This window comes from Nesoenas mayeri, assembly GCF_963082525.1.
Source record: "Nesoenas mayeri genome assembly, chromosome: 1".
In the NCBI taxonomy this organism is placed as follows: Eukaryota; Metazoa; Chordata; class Aves; order Columbiformes; family Columbidae; genus Nesoenas; species Nesoenas mayeri.
The window spans coordinates 66,510,669-66,529,997 of record NC_137541.1 but is presented as its reverse complement, the minus strand read 5'-3'; the positions used below and the strand labels follow the sequence as shown (position 1 = coordinate 66,529,997).

General features: G+C 40.8%; 1 protein-coding gene across 1 annotated transcript in view; it reads left to right on the top strand.

Annotated features, from left to right (window-relative positions):
• The first annotated feature begins 3,942 nt into the window (after nucleotides 1–3,942).
• The window catches only part of IPO8 (importin 8), a 50,118-nt gene continuing 34,731 nt past the window's right edge, over nucleotides 3,943–19,329 (top strand). The window contains exons 1-5 of the mRNA XM_080360215.1: nucleotides 3,943–4,080; nucleotides 12,803–12,884; nucleotides 14,966–15,122; nucleotides 17,320–17,478; nucleotides 18,436–18,592. Of these exons, the coding sequence (XP_080216341.1) occupies nucleotides 3,997–4,080; nucleotides 12,803–12,884; nucleotides 14,966–15,122; nucleotides 17,320–17,478; nucleotides 18,436–18,592 (639 nt within the window). The 5' untranslated portion in view covers nucleotides 3,943–3,996. The remainder of the gene's footprint in view (nucleotides 4,081–12,802; nucleotides 12,885–14,965; nucleotides 15,123–17,319; nucleotides 17,479–18,435; nucleotides 18,593–19,329) is intronic.

Below are 19,329 nucleotides of genomic sequence, written 5' to 3'. Positions count from 1 at the left end.
GTGTTTTTTTCCAGGTTACGGAAGTGAGAGGAGACACGAATGACCTACCAGAATTGCCATGGCTAACTTCCTGCAGCAAAGGAAACCTCCCTCCTGATGGCTGCAGTGGTGCTGCAGAGAATGCCACTGCTCTGGTGCACTGGTTCAGTTTATGTACGTTTTCCTCCCTGACTGCCACAAATTATCTGCAGCTGCTTTGACAAAACAGTGGGGAAGATGGCTTTGGAATGTTAAGTCTGATCAAAGCCTTGTCTCTGGAAACCTGGCATACGTTTATCTGCTGCAGATCGCCCTTGCTAGCTCTTTATCAAATCTATTCAGGTCTTTTGAGAAAATTAAGTTTGAGAGTCTTGTGGAGGATATGAAAAGTCTGTTGTTTACTCTAACCGGAGATGTACTGTACCGTAACCAGATAAAAATGAACTTATGCACTTGTTCACAAGTCTCTGATCAGCTTAGTTTTATGTCTTGTCTCCCAACTATAAACAATTCTATTAAGCATGAAAAAGCTTATAAAAGTGTATCTGCTGATCGAACATTTCCAGGTGGTGTTGTACTTGAAAAAAAAACCAAAACCAAACATTGGAAAGTACTAATTTAACTGGAAAGTACTAGCTCACACAGCTTTTGGACTGTTTGGGTCTTGGATGAGTGAGGCTGTGGTTGATATGGAATGAAGGCTTTATGCTAAGTACAGATCCAATCACTTTGTCCTTAGTTCACTACAATGAAGTACACCCCATATAGAAAACAGTGCATACTTTTAGCTTGTAGCACATCACACAAAGGATTGTTGTCATCTTTGTCATACTTTTCCATGGGTACCTCTTATTAACTACAGCTGATAACCAGAGGCTATTGTACAGGAGCTTGGATGGCAGGTTAACATAGCAGTTGTTCTATGCCAGCAGAAAGTGTGTTACACACAGCATTCAGCTAAAACACTACCTACATTTCCAAACAACCAAAAATCAAAGGACTAATTCTAAGAAACTTGCAATATGTAAGGTTTTTCTTGTTTTGCTCCACCTCCCAAAGTTCTTGAACTTAATCAAGTTATCTTGATAGCAACTCTGCCAGGAACTTCGTCTGATTTTTCTGGAGGTCAAACTTAATGTGGCTTTAAAAATCCTTGGATTCAGCAAGTGAGTTTCAAAATATGATTCCCTGTTCTAGATGCTTCATAAAACTGTTGTTATAGTACACCTGGAGAGTTCTGGAGCTTTAAGAAAAAAATCTTTGCTCTCCCTTATCTCTCCACCTTCCTTTTATTCTCATCTATTCTTTTCCTGTACTTGCATGCTCGTGTCACTTGAGTTTCATTTAGTTGCTTTTAGCTTCTTTGTATATCACTTGTCCCTGTCACATTGGGTCTTCTCTCACCAGCAGGGTTAGACAGCTGACAAGAAAATCTCAGAGTACCTCAGATTCTTCATTTTGCAGTTCCAGATACACTATTTTGAAGTAGATGAAGCCCAAAATATTAACAGGATCTTTGCTCTAACAAAAAGGCATATGAGTTCTTGCTTATAAATAGCTACTTCCATCCTAAAGTTTTCGAATTTACAGAAAAATATTTCAACTAATGCCTAAACTTATTTTTAGAATAGCATAGCAAATGGTATCTATGGAGGTTCGTGTCTTACTGAAAGAAATATCAGGCAAGCATCAAATCTTGCACATAGGTAGATGCTTGCAACAATACTATTCACAACTAAATAACTCCTAACATACTACAAAGGGAATAACTGCTGTTGGACTGGATGTTACCTGATTCAGAGACTTGCTTGCATTGCCTCATTGACGGCTGCGTGCACAAAAAGTGGGTCTTAAAAGTAAAAGCCTAACTGTAAATTTTTTTCCACTTTTTGTAGTGAATGTTGTGTGTTAAATGTGCGGTTTTAAATGCAGGTTGTAAGTGCAATAAAATGCTGAAGAATATTTAAGGAAGATGTTAAAACAGCCTTTAAGCATGTTTTGTTCATTATTGATATGTTTTACCTCACTAGCTCCACAAGACTGAAGTCCTTCAGCAAATAAATTCAGTAACTTTTAACTTCTCCTACCACAGATGAATACACAGAAATGGAATAAACCAGATCTGCTTTTAAACTGTCCAAAACATGCTAAAGGAAGTAGAGATATAACAGTAAAAAATTGGTTTTAGTATGAAATATGATCCAAGATCTTTAAAATGAGCAGTTTTCATTGAACTAGTCTTATTTATTATGGCCAAAATGGCAAAGAATTACCATCATGAAAAAGATACACTTTTTATGCTCACCTTGTTTTTTGTTTTATGTATATTGTGTTTACTGGACATAGTCTTGTGTGCTTCTAAGAAGAGATGAAAAGGTGAATGAAAGTACCTACAATGTCTTGCTAGATGCTGTAGAGCTGCATTACTGGAGAACAGAAAGACAGCTCTTGAGTGATAATGATCAGGTGTTCCGCACCACTTCAAAAAGTGATGAAAACCACAAGAACGCACACAATCCCCAAATGCTAGGTAGGTCCAATTCATTTTTACAGCTAGATTCTTTTTTAATTATAAGCAAACTTATCAATGGACAATTTTTGTATATGAAATCATCACAGTATTATCTGCTTTAATATTTTCTTTGTAAACAATTTAGGAACTTAAGTTATTTAGTGGCAGTCAAGGTGTTGTGGCAAGCCTTACCATATAGTCCTCTTGGCTACAGAAGGGTATCCGTGCCATAAATGGCGCTTCTGTGCATTCCCCATTGTTAAGAAGAGTATTCTTCAGTAGAGGTCAGGTAATACATAAATTGAGGGAAGTACTGCTGTTTTCTTAATTGAGGAGCAATAATGAGAAATGATGTTTTATACTGTAATTAAAATGAACAAATGACACGTCCAATTGTGTTCTTAGGGCATCTATATAATGGGATGATCTTGTAATTGCCCTGGTGTTTGACTCTTCCAAAGCACAGCGAATAGTCCTTCTGTTCTTTCCACCAGTTAATAACATGTCTCTGGTTTGTTAATGTTATGTAAAACATCACCTGCAGAAGTAACCAAAGGATTTGGCTCACCAAGATCATATTAGTTGTGAGGTTTTCCTGGCATGCTGTTGGTCTGTGAGCTGCACCTTTGATAGCTACCTCACACCTGCAGGGGTGTTTAAATCTTCCCTGGGTTCACCTGCATGTTTTCAGGATTTGAGAGGAGAAATAGGACATTAGTGGAGAATCACAGTGGGCCAAATGCTTGCAGTTAGTCGTGTTTTGATGTTCCTGACAAACCTGAGTGGAAAGCACCTTCCCCCCACTTTCACACACAAATACCATTAAGATAAACCACTTTCAGGGTCTGCTAATCTGTATAATAATGAGGGCAAGTACCAGAAGCATGGTAGGAATTGTGATGTGTCTTCCAACTGCACATTTTAGGAAGCTCCTTGCAGCAAATTTCTCTCTCCCCGCGTGTTGTAAGCCCGTCTTGTGCAGGGGCACGATCCTGAGGTACCTGGATAACGGCGTCAATAACCTTCCTCATCGTCGCCATGACAGCGGTTCGCCATGGGCCCACTGTTGGTATCTCCAGGGGTGGAGCAAGGGGCAGCTGCATCAAAGGCGGGAGTGGAAGAGTCGCCGTTCCCACACAGACCGTGATGACAACAGCGCCCCCAGCCGCTCTGTCCCTCAGGGAGCGGGACACGACATGGCCGCCCCCTCACCCCGCCCACCACGGGCCGTCCTTGCTTGTGGCCGTACAACAAGATGGCGGCCACCTCTTGCCGACCTCTGCACGAAGCCGGGAGGAGGCGCTGCGGCCGTAAAGCAGCGCCGCTTTTTCCCGATACCCAGCTGTCGCAAACCGGTGAATGGCTCTGGAGAGGGACCGGGAGGGGGGGTGGGAGACACGAGCCTGTGATTGTGGCGCGGGGGGGGCGGCGGCGCTAGCGGCGGCGGCTCATCTTCCTCCTCCTGCCCCCGGGGAAGCGCTGCCCGCCGGCGAGGGAAGAGGAAGATGGATCCCAACAGGATCATCCAGGCTCTGAAGGGCACCATCGACCCCAAGCTGCGTATCGCCGCCGAGAACGAGCTCAATCAGGTGAGGCGGGGGGAGCAACGGGCGGCCGCGGCCGGGACCCGCCGGCCTGCCCTGCCCCGCCCCTGCCCCGCCGCGCCTCATCTCCCCCCGGCCGCCGCGCGGCACGGGGGCACCCGGCCCCGCTGGCAGGGGCGGGAGCGGGGGTCGGTGCCGGGGGGGTCGCCCCCTCCTCCGCGCTGAGGCGGCAGCGAAGGGCTGGGGATGGGGGACACAGGGGTCTCCGCGGCGCTGCGCTCCCCCTGCGCGGGCTGCAGCGGAAAGAGGGGCCGGGGGCGGCGGCGTCCCCAGCCAGAATGGGGCCTTCCGCGCCGGCTGTCAGCAGGGCCGGGCGGGGGCGGCCTGGCAGCGGGAGGCAGAGCCGCCCTGCTCTGGCTGCCGGGACCCCCGGGGCGGGCTCAGCCGCTGCGGGACTTGCCGGTGCTGGCAGCCTGCGGGTGCGGAGAGCGGCGCCGGGCGCCCCAGGTCCGCGCCGCAGGTGCCCTGGCGGGATCGCCGCCCTCACTCAATTTCACCCTTAATTTTGTGACCCTGGGAGCGGGGCGTAGCGAAGCGGAGCGCGGCGGCTCGGTCCTTGGGCTGTCCCGGGCGGTCGCGGTCAGTGTTGGGTGCTGGGAGGCGGGACACTGAGCGCCACGCTGCCCCGAGCCCGCGGGTGCTCAGGCAGGTCACAGAATGTTAGGGATTGGAAGGGACCTCGAAAGATCATCTGGTCCAATCCCCCTGCCGGAGCAGGAACACCTAGATGAGGTTACACGGGAAGGTGTCCAGGCGGGTTTTGAATGTCTCCAGAGAAGGAGACTCCACAACCCCTCTGGGCAGCCTGTTCCAGTGCTCTGTCACCCTCACTGAGAAGAAGTTTCTTCTCATATTTAAATGGAACCTCCTGTGTTCCAATTCCAGATGCACGGTGACAGGGACTCCAGGGTATTCCTGCTGTCCCATTCAGCAGCATGCCAAGCAAAACTTCAAGAAAGCCACATTAAGATTTTTGCGGGTAGTATTTATGACGGCATCCTGCACTTAATGTAGTGGCAGTCTGTGGTGAGCCAAAACTGTGACCAAATCTCAGTTTGGACCTTTGAGAGAAGAGAAAGTTCCCTTGCACATGAATAAAGCTTTAACCTCTATGATTTGATGGAAGATTTGGCCAATTCTATTGGAGGACTTGGATTTTTTTTTGCGTGTTAACAAAACGATCAATGGGAATTGGCTGTCAGGAATTACTGCTGCTTCAGGATTGCTACTCCGGCTTAATTTTCTATTTAGGCAAATTAAAACTTCTGAATTAGCTGTAGCTAATCCTGGCTTTAGCAGTTGGCAAGTTCCTTTAGTAAATCAGTGGATTAAGTGCTGGACATTGAGAATGCTCTTGTGGATAGTTAGATAAAAATGCAAAACTTTTTTTCTTTATTTGGCCTAGTTACTTTAAAAATTCATCAGTACCTATTTTTATACCTACTGTTAAGGGCTGAGAGGGAAATTATAAATTTTTGTCAGCATCCTGTTGCACAAGAATCAGAAGTACAATAATAAACTGCCATGTGTTTGCCAGGCTCAGAACAAAGAGGCAGATGTCTGGGTTCCTGGATCTTGCTCCTAAAACTGGCATTTTAACATAATCAATACGTACTGTGACACCCAGGAGAAGTTTTGAAAGTGTTTTAAGATTGAGATCTGTAAAATGTTTTAAGTTCAAGTGATGAATAATGCAATTTGCCTGAAAGACCCTAGTTTTGACATTGCATGTGCATTTATCAAGCATAGGCTGAGATACGGATTTTTGTTTGAAATAGCAGACACATTTTCTCTGTTCTAACTGTTATAACGAATGAATCTTGAAATGAAGACATATCTATTATTCTGTAGGCTTTCTGTTACTAAATGAAGCATGGTGTATCTGACTGATATAATGTACTGATGCAGTGTTGGTAGTTTGACGTGACTCTTCGGATGAGTAGAACAAAAGTGCTCCTGAGGAATGTTGCGTAATGTGGGCCTTTGGCACCTTGAAGCCTTTCAGTGCTTTTGAAGCAAGACTTCAAAGCGACTTGTCAGGCTCCTGTATACGTAATGACAGTGTTGACATGTAACTGTCTTCCTGCAAGTACTGGAATCCAGGTGCTGTTCTAGCTTTTATCTCGTTCTAGCAAAGGAACCAATCCACCAACCAAACAGAAAACCCTCCAGTAATAAGTACTTGAAGTGGTAATACCACACTTGGCCAAACAGAAGAGGGTCCACCTTTTTTCTCTGCTCTAGTGAAAGTGATGCTATTCCTGATACATGCTAATAGGTATTGAGGTAGATCTTCTCTTGCATTAGCCTGTCTGCAGTATACATTTGCTTTCAAGTTTGAGTCCAGGTAATCACAGGAGCTTCCCAGGAAGTATAAATCCTACTAGTCCAGCAATATAACACCTCTCTGTAGGCACCTTATTGCTTGTGCTAATACAGAGAGTCCTTTAGAACAGAATCATAATAGTCTCAACTCCATAATTTGCTTACAGTGTAGTGTGGAGAATGGAGTTAAAATGAGTGAAAGCTTATCTAGCTGTAGAAAGTCCCGGTAGGTTTTTGAAAATGCCTCTTTCTTTTCTATATGTTCCTGCACCTGTGTAAAGACAGAGATGAATCAATGAAGTTGCTGTCTGCCTTCTGGATTATCATCTAACTGCATTCAGAAATGGAATCAAGATTCCTTTTTTTTTTCCCCCCATTATTATATCTATTGGAAAGCTGTTTGTGAATTTTCTTCCTCCTGTAGCTAGAAAAAAAGTGTTGATTTCCAGCCGAAATAAATTTATGGTCTGTTTATATGCATTTATGCCAATCTTACTTCTTAACTGGAATTGGTTTCTTGATACCCACTCTCAAATCTTTGCCAAAGGCTGATCCCTACAGGACTGTTTTCCTACCCTCAACAGGCTGTATTTCTTTTACTTTATCGTAAAACTGAATTTATGAAATCTAATAATAGGAGAGCACAGCATTCTTCACTCTTCTGTGCCTTTGAATTAATCTTTCTTTTGCAATCTTGTCATTTGTGCTTGCAGCACTCCATAAAGTCTCACGCTCAATGCCACTAGTATGTCATTTGATACACCCTAAAACTACAGTTATCCTCTTTGTGCCTAACGCCTACATATTTCTTATCACTTAATATGCTGAGGTCCTTTTATCCTATAGTTGTTCCTCACTGAGAAACCTGAACCTTTAAGGAGAAATTCTTGTTGTTCTTTGGTGCATGACCCTGTATTATACTTTGCCCTATTACTCTGATCCATTTTTGTTGGTGCAGTTCTGAAGATAGTTCAGTTCCTTGTAGGATTTTTCTGATCTTTCTCGTCGGATGATGCATGCTACTTCTGAGTCATCGAAAAACTTCACTTTTCTCAGTGATCTGAACACAAATGTAAGTGTGGGATTTGTCTGAAATGTGATTCTTGATAAACTAGAGCAGTAATTTCCTGCCAGGTCAGTAATATCTGTGATGTAGCAGCTGTAATTTCCCTCTTAGCCTGTTGATTTTCTAAGTGCACACATCTTTCCATCCCCCTCTTTTTCTTTCATTTTTTTCTTCAGCTCTGTCATGTCATAATCAGTGTGCACTTTAGGATCATATTTATCAACCACACTGTACTTATTGGAACAGTCAGTTATCATACCAAGAAAGATACTCAGTTTCTGTGCACCTCTCTTTGGCAGCTGTTCTAGGCTGTTACTCTTGTTAGGTCTGTCTCATGGGCTTCAGGGACTTTTGCTGGTGGTTTATTTTTTTGTTAGTTTGGTTTGGTTTTTTTAATGGCTAAATACTGCTTTCATGTGCCAGTTCTTGGAATCTTGTGGAGTGTACTCTCTGATCATGTGAACATACAAAGCCATCTCCGATTCCAATTCGGATAGGATTACCATACAATTTTTATGCATTAACCTTCATTGGCTCAACCTGCTCTAACACATTTCTTTGGCCTGTAACAAATGGGAAAATTAGGACACAATTGTAAAAATACAGCTGTTTGTTTAAATATTGAGAAGGAGGTACAGAATTTGGCTTTGACAGGAACTGGGAAGCAGTGCTGGAATAAGAGAAAGAAGTGTAAGGAGATTGCCCAAATGCAGAAGAGTCCAGAATAAAGTTGGGCTTCTTTCCATATCATCCATATCTTTGTTGAGTTGGCTCCCATAGTAGGCAGGGATGTAAAAGCCACTCTGAGCGTGACAGTGAACACTTCATGTTACTTAGAGGAAGGAATCTCAGGTATTTGTGATGAGGAGGTTGACATGCATGATTAGAAGTGCTGTGAAAGCTGAGTTTGAGACTGAACAAGTTTGGCAGCAGAACCCACAGTGGAAAGAAGCTCAGGTAGGTTCTTATGTTTATTTTCACTTTGTGCAAAAATACGGTGCATTTCCCCCTCCTTAAATGGTGGTTTGCACATAGGCAGTGAAAGAAGAAGGTGTCTTATGAAGTCCTAGTTCATTATAACAATCTATCTGTGACTGCCAGCATAAAAACCAAGAGAGAAAATACTATTAACAACTGTAAAAATATTCCCCAGTGTGACAATAAGTAACACATATTCAGTGTGCAGCAAACAGAAAATAAAACTTAGTCAACCAGGTAGTTGAACATTCAAATCAAATGCATGAAAGCCTTAAAATAATCTTTGTAAACAATTAATTGCATACATATTCGAGGTACATTTTTCTTTCTGTGTGTTTATCTTTGCAAACAAAGTGCCTTGATTTTCCAGCGGTTTTTATGTACCATACTGGAATTCAGAGGTAGGGAGAAAGAGATGTTGTTTATTACTGGTGGAGAAGGATGGGCTTGGCATTGCTTGCAGAACCTGAGGGTGTCCAGTTTTCCACGTCCGTTGTCCTGTTGTTCTGCAGAGGAAGAAGCATCTTCCCATGCCGTTCTGTGCTCAGCTGCTGTGGTTGCTCTCACTGGAGTGGGAAGGTCACTGACAAATATGATTATAGAGCAGTTGCTTGCTGTGGGCTTTAAATGTGACAGCAAGCAAGACACAGTAATTATACTTAACTGAAATAAAGTTTAGTAGTATGTAGTGGATGATAACCAGGGAGCCAAATCTGAATGTTAGATGTGAAAATTGTTTTCTTCAGTAGGATTAATTTGGGGAAGCTTTTATGTGTGTTTCCTGCTCACTTCTCCTACTATTCTAGTCCTTTACATATGACAGTGTTCATCGTATTTTCTTGGTGTCATCTGTTCTAATGCCTAATCAAATGGAAGAGACAAAAAAATGATGCGTTCTCTGATGTTTTGAAGAATGGAGCTGACATGAGGACGATTGCATGTTAGGCCAAAAGTGAAAGGACAGAATGCAGAAAGCTGTACAGCTGCATTGCACAGATCCTGAGACATGGGACACACGTGAAAGATGATGTGTGGGGACACAGGCATCTCCTTGGTCATTGCTGTAAATTTACTCAGTTGAATCTTACTAGTGCTGTATGCCTCTTCTAGTTCAGCTGCTAGCCTTGCACATTGCTGTACCCCATCCTATTAATCCCAGTGGAAATTAAATTAGATTATTATTTTTTTTTATCATAAGTGCTCTGATCTGTGATTCGTGCAAGAGTAGTCAGTACACGTTTTATACAGCTTTAAAGTAATCATCATTCCTTATAAGCACTCAGGGAAAGTTCATCTTTCAAAAACTTGTACTTTCTCCTTTAAAGTAAACATATGCCCCTGTCGAGCAGCACCTTTATAGAAAGTTTTACCAAATCACAACAATGAGAGTTCAAGGGAGTGTGATTATTCACAAAGTGCAGGAAGCAGCCTGCTGTGTTACGGGAGTTGCGCTGCAGGTCTTTTTCAGCCATCTGGTGCCTCCCTGCGGCTTCTGGGCACGGCTCTTCAAAACCAGCAGCTTTCCATTCCTTCCGTGGGACTGACGAGATTCCTGCACTCCTGTTCTAAAAGTTCAGGTGCAGCTCTAACAATAGAAATAACTGTCGTGCTGAATTTATTGAGCTCTGACATCTTTTCCTTGTCTCTTTCCATTTACACAGTGCACACCTGACAATTGCTCTGCACCTGCTACGTGATACGTACAGCTTTACTTGCTGGTGTCCAGGAGCCTGTTGTACGGTTTCCCAAGCAAAGCAGGGAAGAATACATCCCAAGATCACAATTAGCGTGACAACTAAACCAGCAAGAATGTGCTGGTATAGGAAAAATGTTGCTGCATGCAGCTTTTTAAAAAGTCCTCTGTTCCAAAAATTGCAAGCAGTGTGTAGTTTTCCTGACCGGATTTGTTGCTGCATAAGTGAGCAGGGTGATATTCAAGCTTCACAAATACAACAGAATTCGGTGTCTTGTTTCTAAAATGGGCACACAATCGCTGTTGATCTCTGCAGCATTCGTGTTTCTGATGATGGGTGGGAAAGGGAGCTATGTGAAAATGTGGATGGGATGGAATGAGGAAACTAGGGCATTGCTCAAAGTCGTGATAGAAAGGTAATGATAATAGCGTGAAGCAGAAGGATTTAGTGGGAGCTCAATGCCATGTCCCTGTGATCTCTTTAGGGTTGTCAGTGTGTGAAGTGTAAAAAAAGCCTTCATAGTGCCATGTTGATGGGGATCGGGCCCCCCCCCGAGACGCTCTGCGTATCTTCCGTGTAACTTGCGTCACCCCAGGCACTTGCTGAGAGGATTTGCTCTGCAGGCCAAGTGACCGTATTTGTACGGATCCTGGCAAAACTTCAGGAGTAGTGATCGTGTGCCAGCACAAGTGGTACCAGTAAAGCTTTCTGGAGTAACAGTGACTTTAATGTAGATGTGGGTAAAGCTGTTTGAACAGGAAAAGGGAAGGAATTTATACTGTTACTACTGTGTCTACCCTAAATGTGATACTGGTAGGCTTACTGCAGGAAGCAACAACGAAAGAACCCCCCAAAAGGTTGCATTCTTCATCAATGTGTTTATAGTGCTAAAAGCTGTTCATAGACTGGGTCTGAGGACAGCACACTGGCACTATTTAGAAGAAAAAAGATGGTGAGAGTTCAGGCGTATTTTTGCTTTTCTGTGCTGCTGGGATTCCTTGTGCTTTTCTCATCTCCCTGGGAGTTGGGTGTTGAGTGCTGGAGGCTGCTGCAGCCCCGTGGGTCAGAAACCACCAGCTTCGTACCAGATTCTGGCCGATAGTGACTGAAAGACAAGCTTTGGACTCCAGTATACTTGATTAGAGGTGACCTTTGGAATCCAGTATGCTTCAGCCAGTTGACTTTGAAAGCTGGTATTTCAGCATGTCTGTAGATAAGTGGAGTTCCTGTACTGTTACAGCTTTTACTTCATTTGGAGCATTGCTTATGGATAATTAAAGTTTACAGGGAAGGGAATTGCAGGAGACTGTGCTTTTCATTTGACATTACCGCTTTTATCTGAGATCTGAGATTACTCAATAAAGATCAAATGAATCTCCGAGCACAGAGCAGGTTAGAATTACACTATCATTATAGTGAATAAAATGAAGGCCAGAAAGTTAAACAGTTTAGTCAAATGATTGAATGACAGCGTTGTGATGCAACTTTTACACTTAGGCTTCATGAATGCAATGTTAAGCTTACTTCATTATGGAAATGTTAGATCCAGGACCTGGGTGCATGAAGAGCAGAACATACCTCTTATTTCACAGGTTTCAAACAAGGCAGAATTTATGGGAGGATGTAGTGGACTTGTACTTAAAGCGGAGCTCTGGAAACAACCACACAACTGCCAGGCATAATCTAGCTGGAAAGAAATACTATAAAAGGTGAAATAAAGAAAGCTACTGCCATCTAGCCCCAGGAAACATCTCTCTTTGAACATCGAGCACACAGATCTAAGTGATGAAAGATCTGACCTACTAGTAACTACTAATGTTGCCAAGGCTTAGCAGTCACTGCACCATGCTGAGTCAACGATTCTTCACGTTGAAGGACCCCTGTTGAATGACAGCAGCATAATGCTATCAGATTTTCACATCTGTTAAATCTGGCGTGCTTTCCTCAGAAGTTCAGTGAGCATTGTTTTCTCTTTGAAATTCTTCAGCTGCATAGCTGATGTAGCATTTGAAAAGTTCTCAGGAAGGCTGTGGGTTTTGAAATGTCATCTATCCATGCTTGATTGTAATTAAAAATAGTTATTTTGCTGTGTTTCCCCAGTTTTGATTATTCTGTTAAGATGCACTGTACATCTAGCTGGTTAAAAGATAGATAGCTGTATAATACATAGCTGATGCAGATACTGTTTACACTTGAAAATAATTTTAAATGGTTTTCTTAATCTCTTAAAAATTCAGTATTGCTGTTATACCACAATCTATTTTGCAAGTAAATGGTATGTATTGATGAAGCATGTCAATATCCATCTGACTTAGGAAGCCTAGTTAAATAATTCAAAGACAGATCTGTAGTGCTTCTCATTATGCATTCTCAGAATTATTTAAATATTCATTATCACTAATCTCTAATAGAGGGCTTTGTCACATTACTGATTCCACCCATGTGCTGTCGTAGGCTCAGCTTTTACAAGTAATTATTTGGATTGCTGCACATCTGGGTAAATCCAAGTGCTAAAACCTTTCATATTTCATGAGGACAGTCAAAGAACACTGCAAAATACATAGCTTATAATTCTTATTCAGCTTTTGGTAATACAGTCTATTTTAAACACAGTGATTTGCTAACTTTGTTTTATGTGTTTCAGTCCTATAAGATCATCAATTTTGCTCCAAGTCTACTGCAAATCATAGTATCAGATCAAGTTGAATTTCCAGTGCGTCAAGCAGGTGAGATAAATTCCTTCTGTAGTTTTATTTCAGTAGAAAATCAGACTGTTAGTTGCTTCAAGAGGGTGTTGAGCTGTTGCAATGTGAGTTCATGTTTGTTCTGACTGTGGAAATGAGAAGGATCCATCTTTGCCATGTCTTTCCTACATGAGGATCAGGTAAAACCATGGGTGTAGGGTAGAGTCCTGCTTTGGCTTCCCTGTGTTTGTAGTAATCCCTACTGGATTGCTGTGATACTGATATGCACAGAGAATAATTTCTGCTCGAAACTCGGTACCTAGGGAGCCTTAGGTATTTTTCCACCTGGTGGTAAAGAAATAGTGATGCCAAGACAAGCAGAAGTTTAAAAACAGTGGATCTCATTTGAATACCTGTTTATTTATTTGAATCACTTTTCCTGGAAAAATGAAAGAAACCATAGTTCCCTAGGTCAAGGATGGCCACATACACTTGGTCAGTATCTGTGGTGTCTGCTCACAAAAGCAGATATGAAGAAAGGTCGCATGACTGTTAAGTTATACATTTGTAATAAATAAATTTATAGTCTAAGCATGTCTAGAAACATTGTTGAATTGTACATGAGTGCAGGTATGGTGATGCAGTTAACTTCAGGGTATACACTTGTGTCAGAACAGTTTCAAAAGTCTCATCTGTTTTAACTACTATACAATATTTTTGACAGATACAGAAAATATTAAGCTTTTTCAAGAAATTGATAAATACTGTTTCATTCACAGCTCTGTTTTTATCCTATGGAACAGCATTTCCCATAGAAGCACTGTTGTTTCTTTTGTACAGATCCTATTAATCCCCTGAGTGCGCTGGGGCATGCTGACATATGCTGTTTGTCATGCTGGCATTTATTTTTTCAAAGATAATCCAACTTTGAATGGCATTGTTAAACCATTCTGTAGTAAAGTTTTATGCTTTATCTAGACTCCATAAGGTTATTTTTATAAATTAATCTCTCATTTCAGTATCATTCAGGAAAAAAACAAGTATGTAGAGCATAATTTTTATTTATTTTTTTTTTTTTTTTTACAGCGTAGGGCTATGAAATAGAAAAGCACATTTAAATTACATTTGTAAGTCAACAGGTTTCCCTGGGATTTTTTTTTTTTTTAAAGTCAAGAATTTGGATAACAACAAGATCTATGGACAAAGTAAAATAAATCCTTGGGCTGGTCTTTCTGGACCTGTTTCTTTGTGAATATTCTGGCACGTCATAGACACAGAGCTGTTTTTCCTCTTAGTAAAGTGTTTTACAAACTACATGTTTTCATGCTTTGTAATTTGTCATCACCAAGAAAAATTATTTTACCCAGGGATATCTTATTTATACTTTAAAAGCTCAGCTAGTAATCAACTGAAATGGTACAGGGACAAGAGTTTTATTAAGAACATTACTTTAATGTCTTAGACCGTGTTTCCTATATTTCCTAAAGAATGCCTAGAGGCATTTTAGTACTGAGGCATAAATGCTGCTTTATTTTCAGTTGAAGATTAACTTTCTTTTTCATGTTTTTTCATGTGAGACAGAAGGGAACAATTCTAGGGGATTATGGGAAATCCTAATAGTGAGATAAAGCTCAGGGAATTCACAACAAACATTTCTGTCTGAATAGAAGGTGGGCCAATTGCCAATTTCATACTGGGCATTTCCCCAAGCAGAGTGTCCCATCTGCCCGCACAATGATTTGTTTACACGAGCTTTCCAAAACTTCTCTTGCTGAGCTTGAGTAGTTCTTTTAGGGATGAGTGAAAATGCAGATAAGTAGGTTTTTGTTTGCTTGTTTTGAACGGTGGAATATTGTGTCCCTGTGGAAGACTGCTGTAATAGAGAATGTATCCTGATAGAAGCTGGCTGAAATACTATTCTGTTGTGTTTAGAATGAGGGACTTGAGCCTGATCTTGTGTGGAATCATTAAAAAAAATGGTTTTCTGACTCAGCTGTGCTTAGTGCCTATAATCGTTAAGAACTTGCTCTATCTTCTGCTTCCAGCTGTACTACATGTTGAGCACAGAGTAATGTGGAGATGTGCTAGAATTAAACTATTATTTCCCCGATGTTTATACTTAGCTGCCATTTACCTGAAGAACATGGTGACGCAGTACTGGCCGGACCGTGAACCACCTCCTGGAGAAGCTGTATTTCCATTCAACATTCATGAAAATGATCGTCAGCAGATTCGTGATAACATTGTAGAAGGAATAATTCGTTCTCCTGACTTAGTGAGGTACATTACATTGTGTAGAGATACTTCTGTAGCTCAGGTTTTCAGATCTACCAGTCTGGATGTAGTTAATTTGAGGATCTCAGTTTATTGGGAGATGAAGCAAATACTTGTTCTGAAAATGTAATAACAATAAATTTTAACATATTTATGTGCACCTGTTCTTCAGAAATGTAGTAACCCAGCTAAGAGGATTGTAATGCAATTTATCCTCTTATGGTGTTGTTTAAAGTGTCTTATAACATTTGCTGTAGTGACAACCTGTCTATTTGGCTGACTCAGAGTAAATATATTAGAGGGCTATCTGCAATACAAACTTAAGCATTTGGAGAAATGCTGCCCAAGATATATTTTCTTTTTTTTTTCTGGTAGGCCTTTTCTCAATTACCTTTGCAATTTTATGTGTAATCCTGGTATTTAAATGTGTATTAGCATTCTTGGGTTTAAGATGTTAAAAGAATGAAAAAATGCTGTCCACTTTTTGCTAGAATAATAGTTTAGATTCACAAACATACTGCAGTGTATGATTGTTCACCACTAATGAAAGTGAGGCTGATAGGATGTGATTAGACTGTGATGTGTAGATGTTGAAGAAGAAAATCTTCCTCTTCTGTCTTCCTGCTCTCCACCAGCAAGATTTCAAAATATGTCTTTTTTTGTCAGTACTCATATCCAGAAGAGGGGTGCTTGGCTACAGATTGAAATTGGGATTAGAGAAAAACACTTTACAGAAATAATAAAATACGAGAATGTGTTAGACTTATAGCATCGCTGTCACTGGACGTCTTTATGAATAGATCAGAAAAACACCTGCCAGGAATGCTTACGGTATAAATGGGCCTGTTCTGAGATATCATTTCCAGTTCAGCTTTTCTAACATGCTCTGATGCAGATGATTAGTGTTTCCACTGAAAGAGAAAGGTTCTCCTTACCATGGTTGTGCTACAAGGTGAGGCAGCTTGTGTTGTTTCTGTGATAATGTATTAAAGGCATGCAGTTCCCATCATGTCGAAAAATACAAAGGCTACGTTTATACAAAAGAACGTAAAGTAATGAAAGTTCAAGGAGTTTTTTGCAAATTTGTTCAGGTATTGTTTCATAGTGTGGTATTCAAAATGTCCTGATGTTACTGTGACAATCTACATATTAAAGGATCGTTAAATCCCTGAGACAATCACCTGGAATAAAGTACAGGGTTTTTAAATACTGGATAAAATTGTAGATTTGTTGGAGGTTAAAGAAGTCAAAGAAACTTCACTGGAACTAGTCTGATGCTGTAATACTGATGGGTTTCACTGTTTGCTTGTGAGAATAAGTGGCGAGGGGGAACCAAATGAGCAACAAGCACAAACTCCAGAGGCTTGGGGGGGAAGTTTGTACAAAGCTAAAAGGATCAGTAGGTGGAGGATCCCTTATTGAACTGCTTTGTAATAGTGGCTCCTTCGGTAATGCACTGCAAGAGAATACCCAAGGAAAGCTAAAGAGAGAAGAACTGATATTTTATGCAGACTTTAAAAAAAATTATTCTTCCCTAGTGGAGCAAGGAGTATTTATTTACAGCTTCTAGCTCAGTGCCGCCCAGGTTTTTTTGTTACATCACACTTCAGTCAATTAACAATCATGTCTTACCTCACCATTGTGAGTGTCATGTAATAGTGTGTGGAAGGAAGGGGAAGTTAAGATGTTTTTACCCAATTGGCTCTGCTATGTACCTCAGAGGTTGAGAAGTGCTGTTTGAGAAGATCCCAGGAAAAATGTAATTTCATGAGGAACCTCTGGCTTGGATCATAACACAGGCCAATATTGTTCAATACAAATGTACAAATTTGTGTTTTTGTGGTTGCTTTCAGTATTAACATTCATTTTAAAAGTACAAAGCTGGCTAGTTTTGTGAGCAATTAATTGTTTTCAAATATTGCTTGAATGGGTGTGAAGAGAGAGGAAGAAGGGAGAGAACTAGTTCAAATGGTCTGATATTTGTTTTTTCCTTAAGGTTAAATCCCCTGGGATTTTTTTTTTATTGCTTTTCCTCTTCCACTTCACAGAACTCTTTCAGTGTTGTCAAAATATGTATGATACTTATGATGTAATACGTCTGTTGTGGCAAATAAACCAAGATTTGGTATCTGTCCTTTAATATTAAACACTCTGCCATGATCTTCTTTACTTACAATGTATTTCTCTTTCCCTCCTGCCATAGAGCACAGCTGACAATGTGCCTCCGTGCTATCATCAAACATGACTTTCCCGGCCACTGGACGGCTGTGGTGGACAAGATCGGCTACTACTTGCAGTCTCAGAACAGTGGGAGTTGGCTTGGGAGCCTCCTGTGCCTGTATCAGCTGGTGAAGACCTACGAGTAAGTTGATGTCCATCAGTAGGTGAGAAGTCAGTACTTGTAGGCTCAGCTGATTACCGAGAATAACGTTCTTGACAGCACTGGCAGTTCTCCAAGGAATTCAGATAGAAAAGGGGAATTAATAATTATCCTATGCTTCCTTTCCTGCAAATAAATGAAAACTCTTCATCATATTTATATCATCAGTGAAAGCAGAGAAGCTAGCAATAATCTGTATACATTTACTGACATTTTTCTTGAGGCTTTGTGCTTTTCATCTGATTTAACCCATTAGTGAAAATTTTCTTAAATGTTTATAACTTCTTTTGTGTGAAGATTTCCCAAATGCTGAATATATGAATGCAAATGATTTTCTACTTTTGTGTCATGAAGACGGTACTGTCATTGTCATATACTTCTATTGCATATTGTTACCTGCACCATCCTCCTGATTGTCTAAATCCACAAAGCGTAAAATAGGAGAAGTGTAGTGACCTCTCTCTTATTTAAAAAAAAAATATATATATCTATTGTTAGAAACAAATGTGTAAACTGCACAGAAGAAATGTAAATGAAGAAAGAGAGAATGTTGGCAAAACAAAGGAATTTTCTTTCCCTTTCAATGGCTGTTCACTCCTCTTTGTTCAGCACCCAACTTGGGTTTGGCATTGATATGAATGACAGAGAAACTCATGTCCCTACTCCTGTGAGCTGACAGTTCAGTAGTAAAGAACATTAATTCTTCCTCCTAATAGCTGCGTTTATATAAGGTAACATTTGTTGGTTTTCATTTCTCTATTTATACCTTAGAGAATTTGCACAAATTGTTGATATGGGGGCTAGAAGAGAGGAAAGTGAATGAGTGAGTGCTGGATTTATTTATTTTTTTATGGTACAGAAATTAAACTGCTGATAGGAAATAGGCATTAGAATCTCTAGTGTGTAGATCCTGGACCAACGTTTTTGTTTCCTTTGCAGATACAAAAAAGCAGAGGAGCGAGATCCTCTCATAGCAGCAATGCAAATATTTTTGCCTCGGATTCAGCAGCAGATGATCCAGCTTCTGCCTGATAACTCCCATTACTCTGTACTGCTTCAGAAACAAATCTTAAAAATCTTCTATGCTCTTGTTCAGGTTGGCATCTATGTAGAGGAAAACCAGAACTTTTACTTTACTGGGCACAGCGACCGCCTTCAGTACTCTCATGGGTGTGATTGACTAAAAATACCAATGTGGATGGGAAAAGTCATGTACAGTTAACAGCTTTTATAAAAATAGGATCTTTACAGATTTTTCTGGTCACGTGATCCGCCAGATTAAATTTTTAATGAACCTAGGTACTTCTGTACATCCTGTCTATAAGCTTACCAGAGAAATGTTCCTATTTTTGTAAAGTCACCCTTAACCTGATACAAACTATATGAGTATCTAGACTGTGCTGCTTAGCCTCTGGAAGTAGCAGTAGTGCTTATTGTAGTATAATCGTAAAATAGTGCACTTCAGTAGATGGCATTTCTCATTATCTTCTCAAGATTTGGCAGAAATTATTTATTGAGGTACAAGCATTTACAGGGATGAGTTCAGCTTTTACAGGGCTGAGTTTGGTGAGGATGTACTTTTAGAGAATGGGAAACAAAACAAGATCCTATGTAAGGGGCAGCCTGAAAATTCTTAATAGACGTTAAAAAGCCAGAGTAGTTTGTTATGAAATGGGGGGAGGATTAAAAAGACCCCTAGATCCTATTTTACCTTCCAATAGCTTACCAGAATATTGTCACTTTGCTTTGGATTTTGTAGAGAAATAAGATTTACTAGATATGGGATAGGTAATAATTAGGAGTACGTTTCACTTACTAAAATGCTATTGGTTT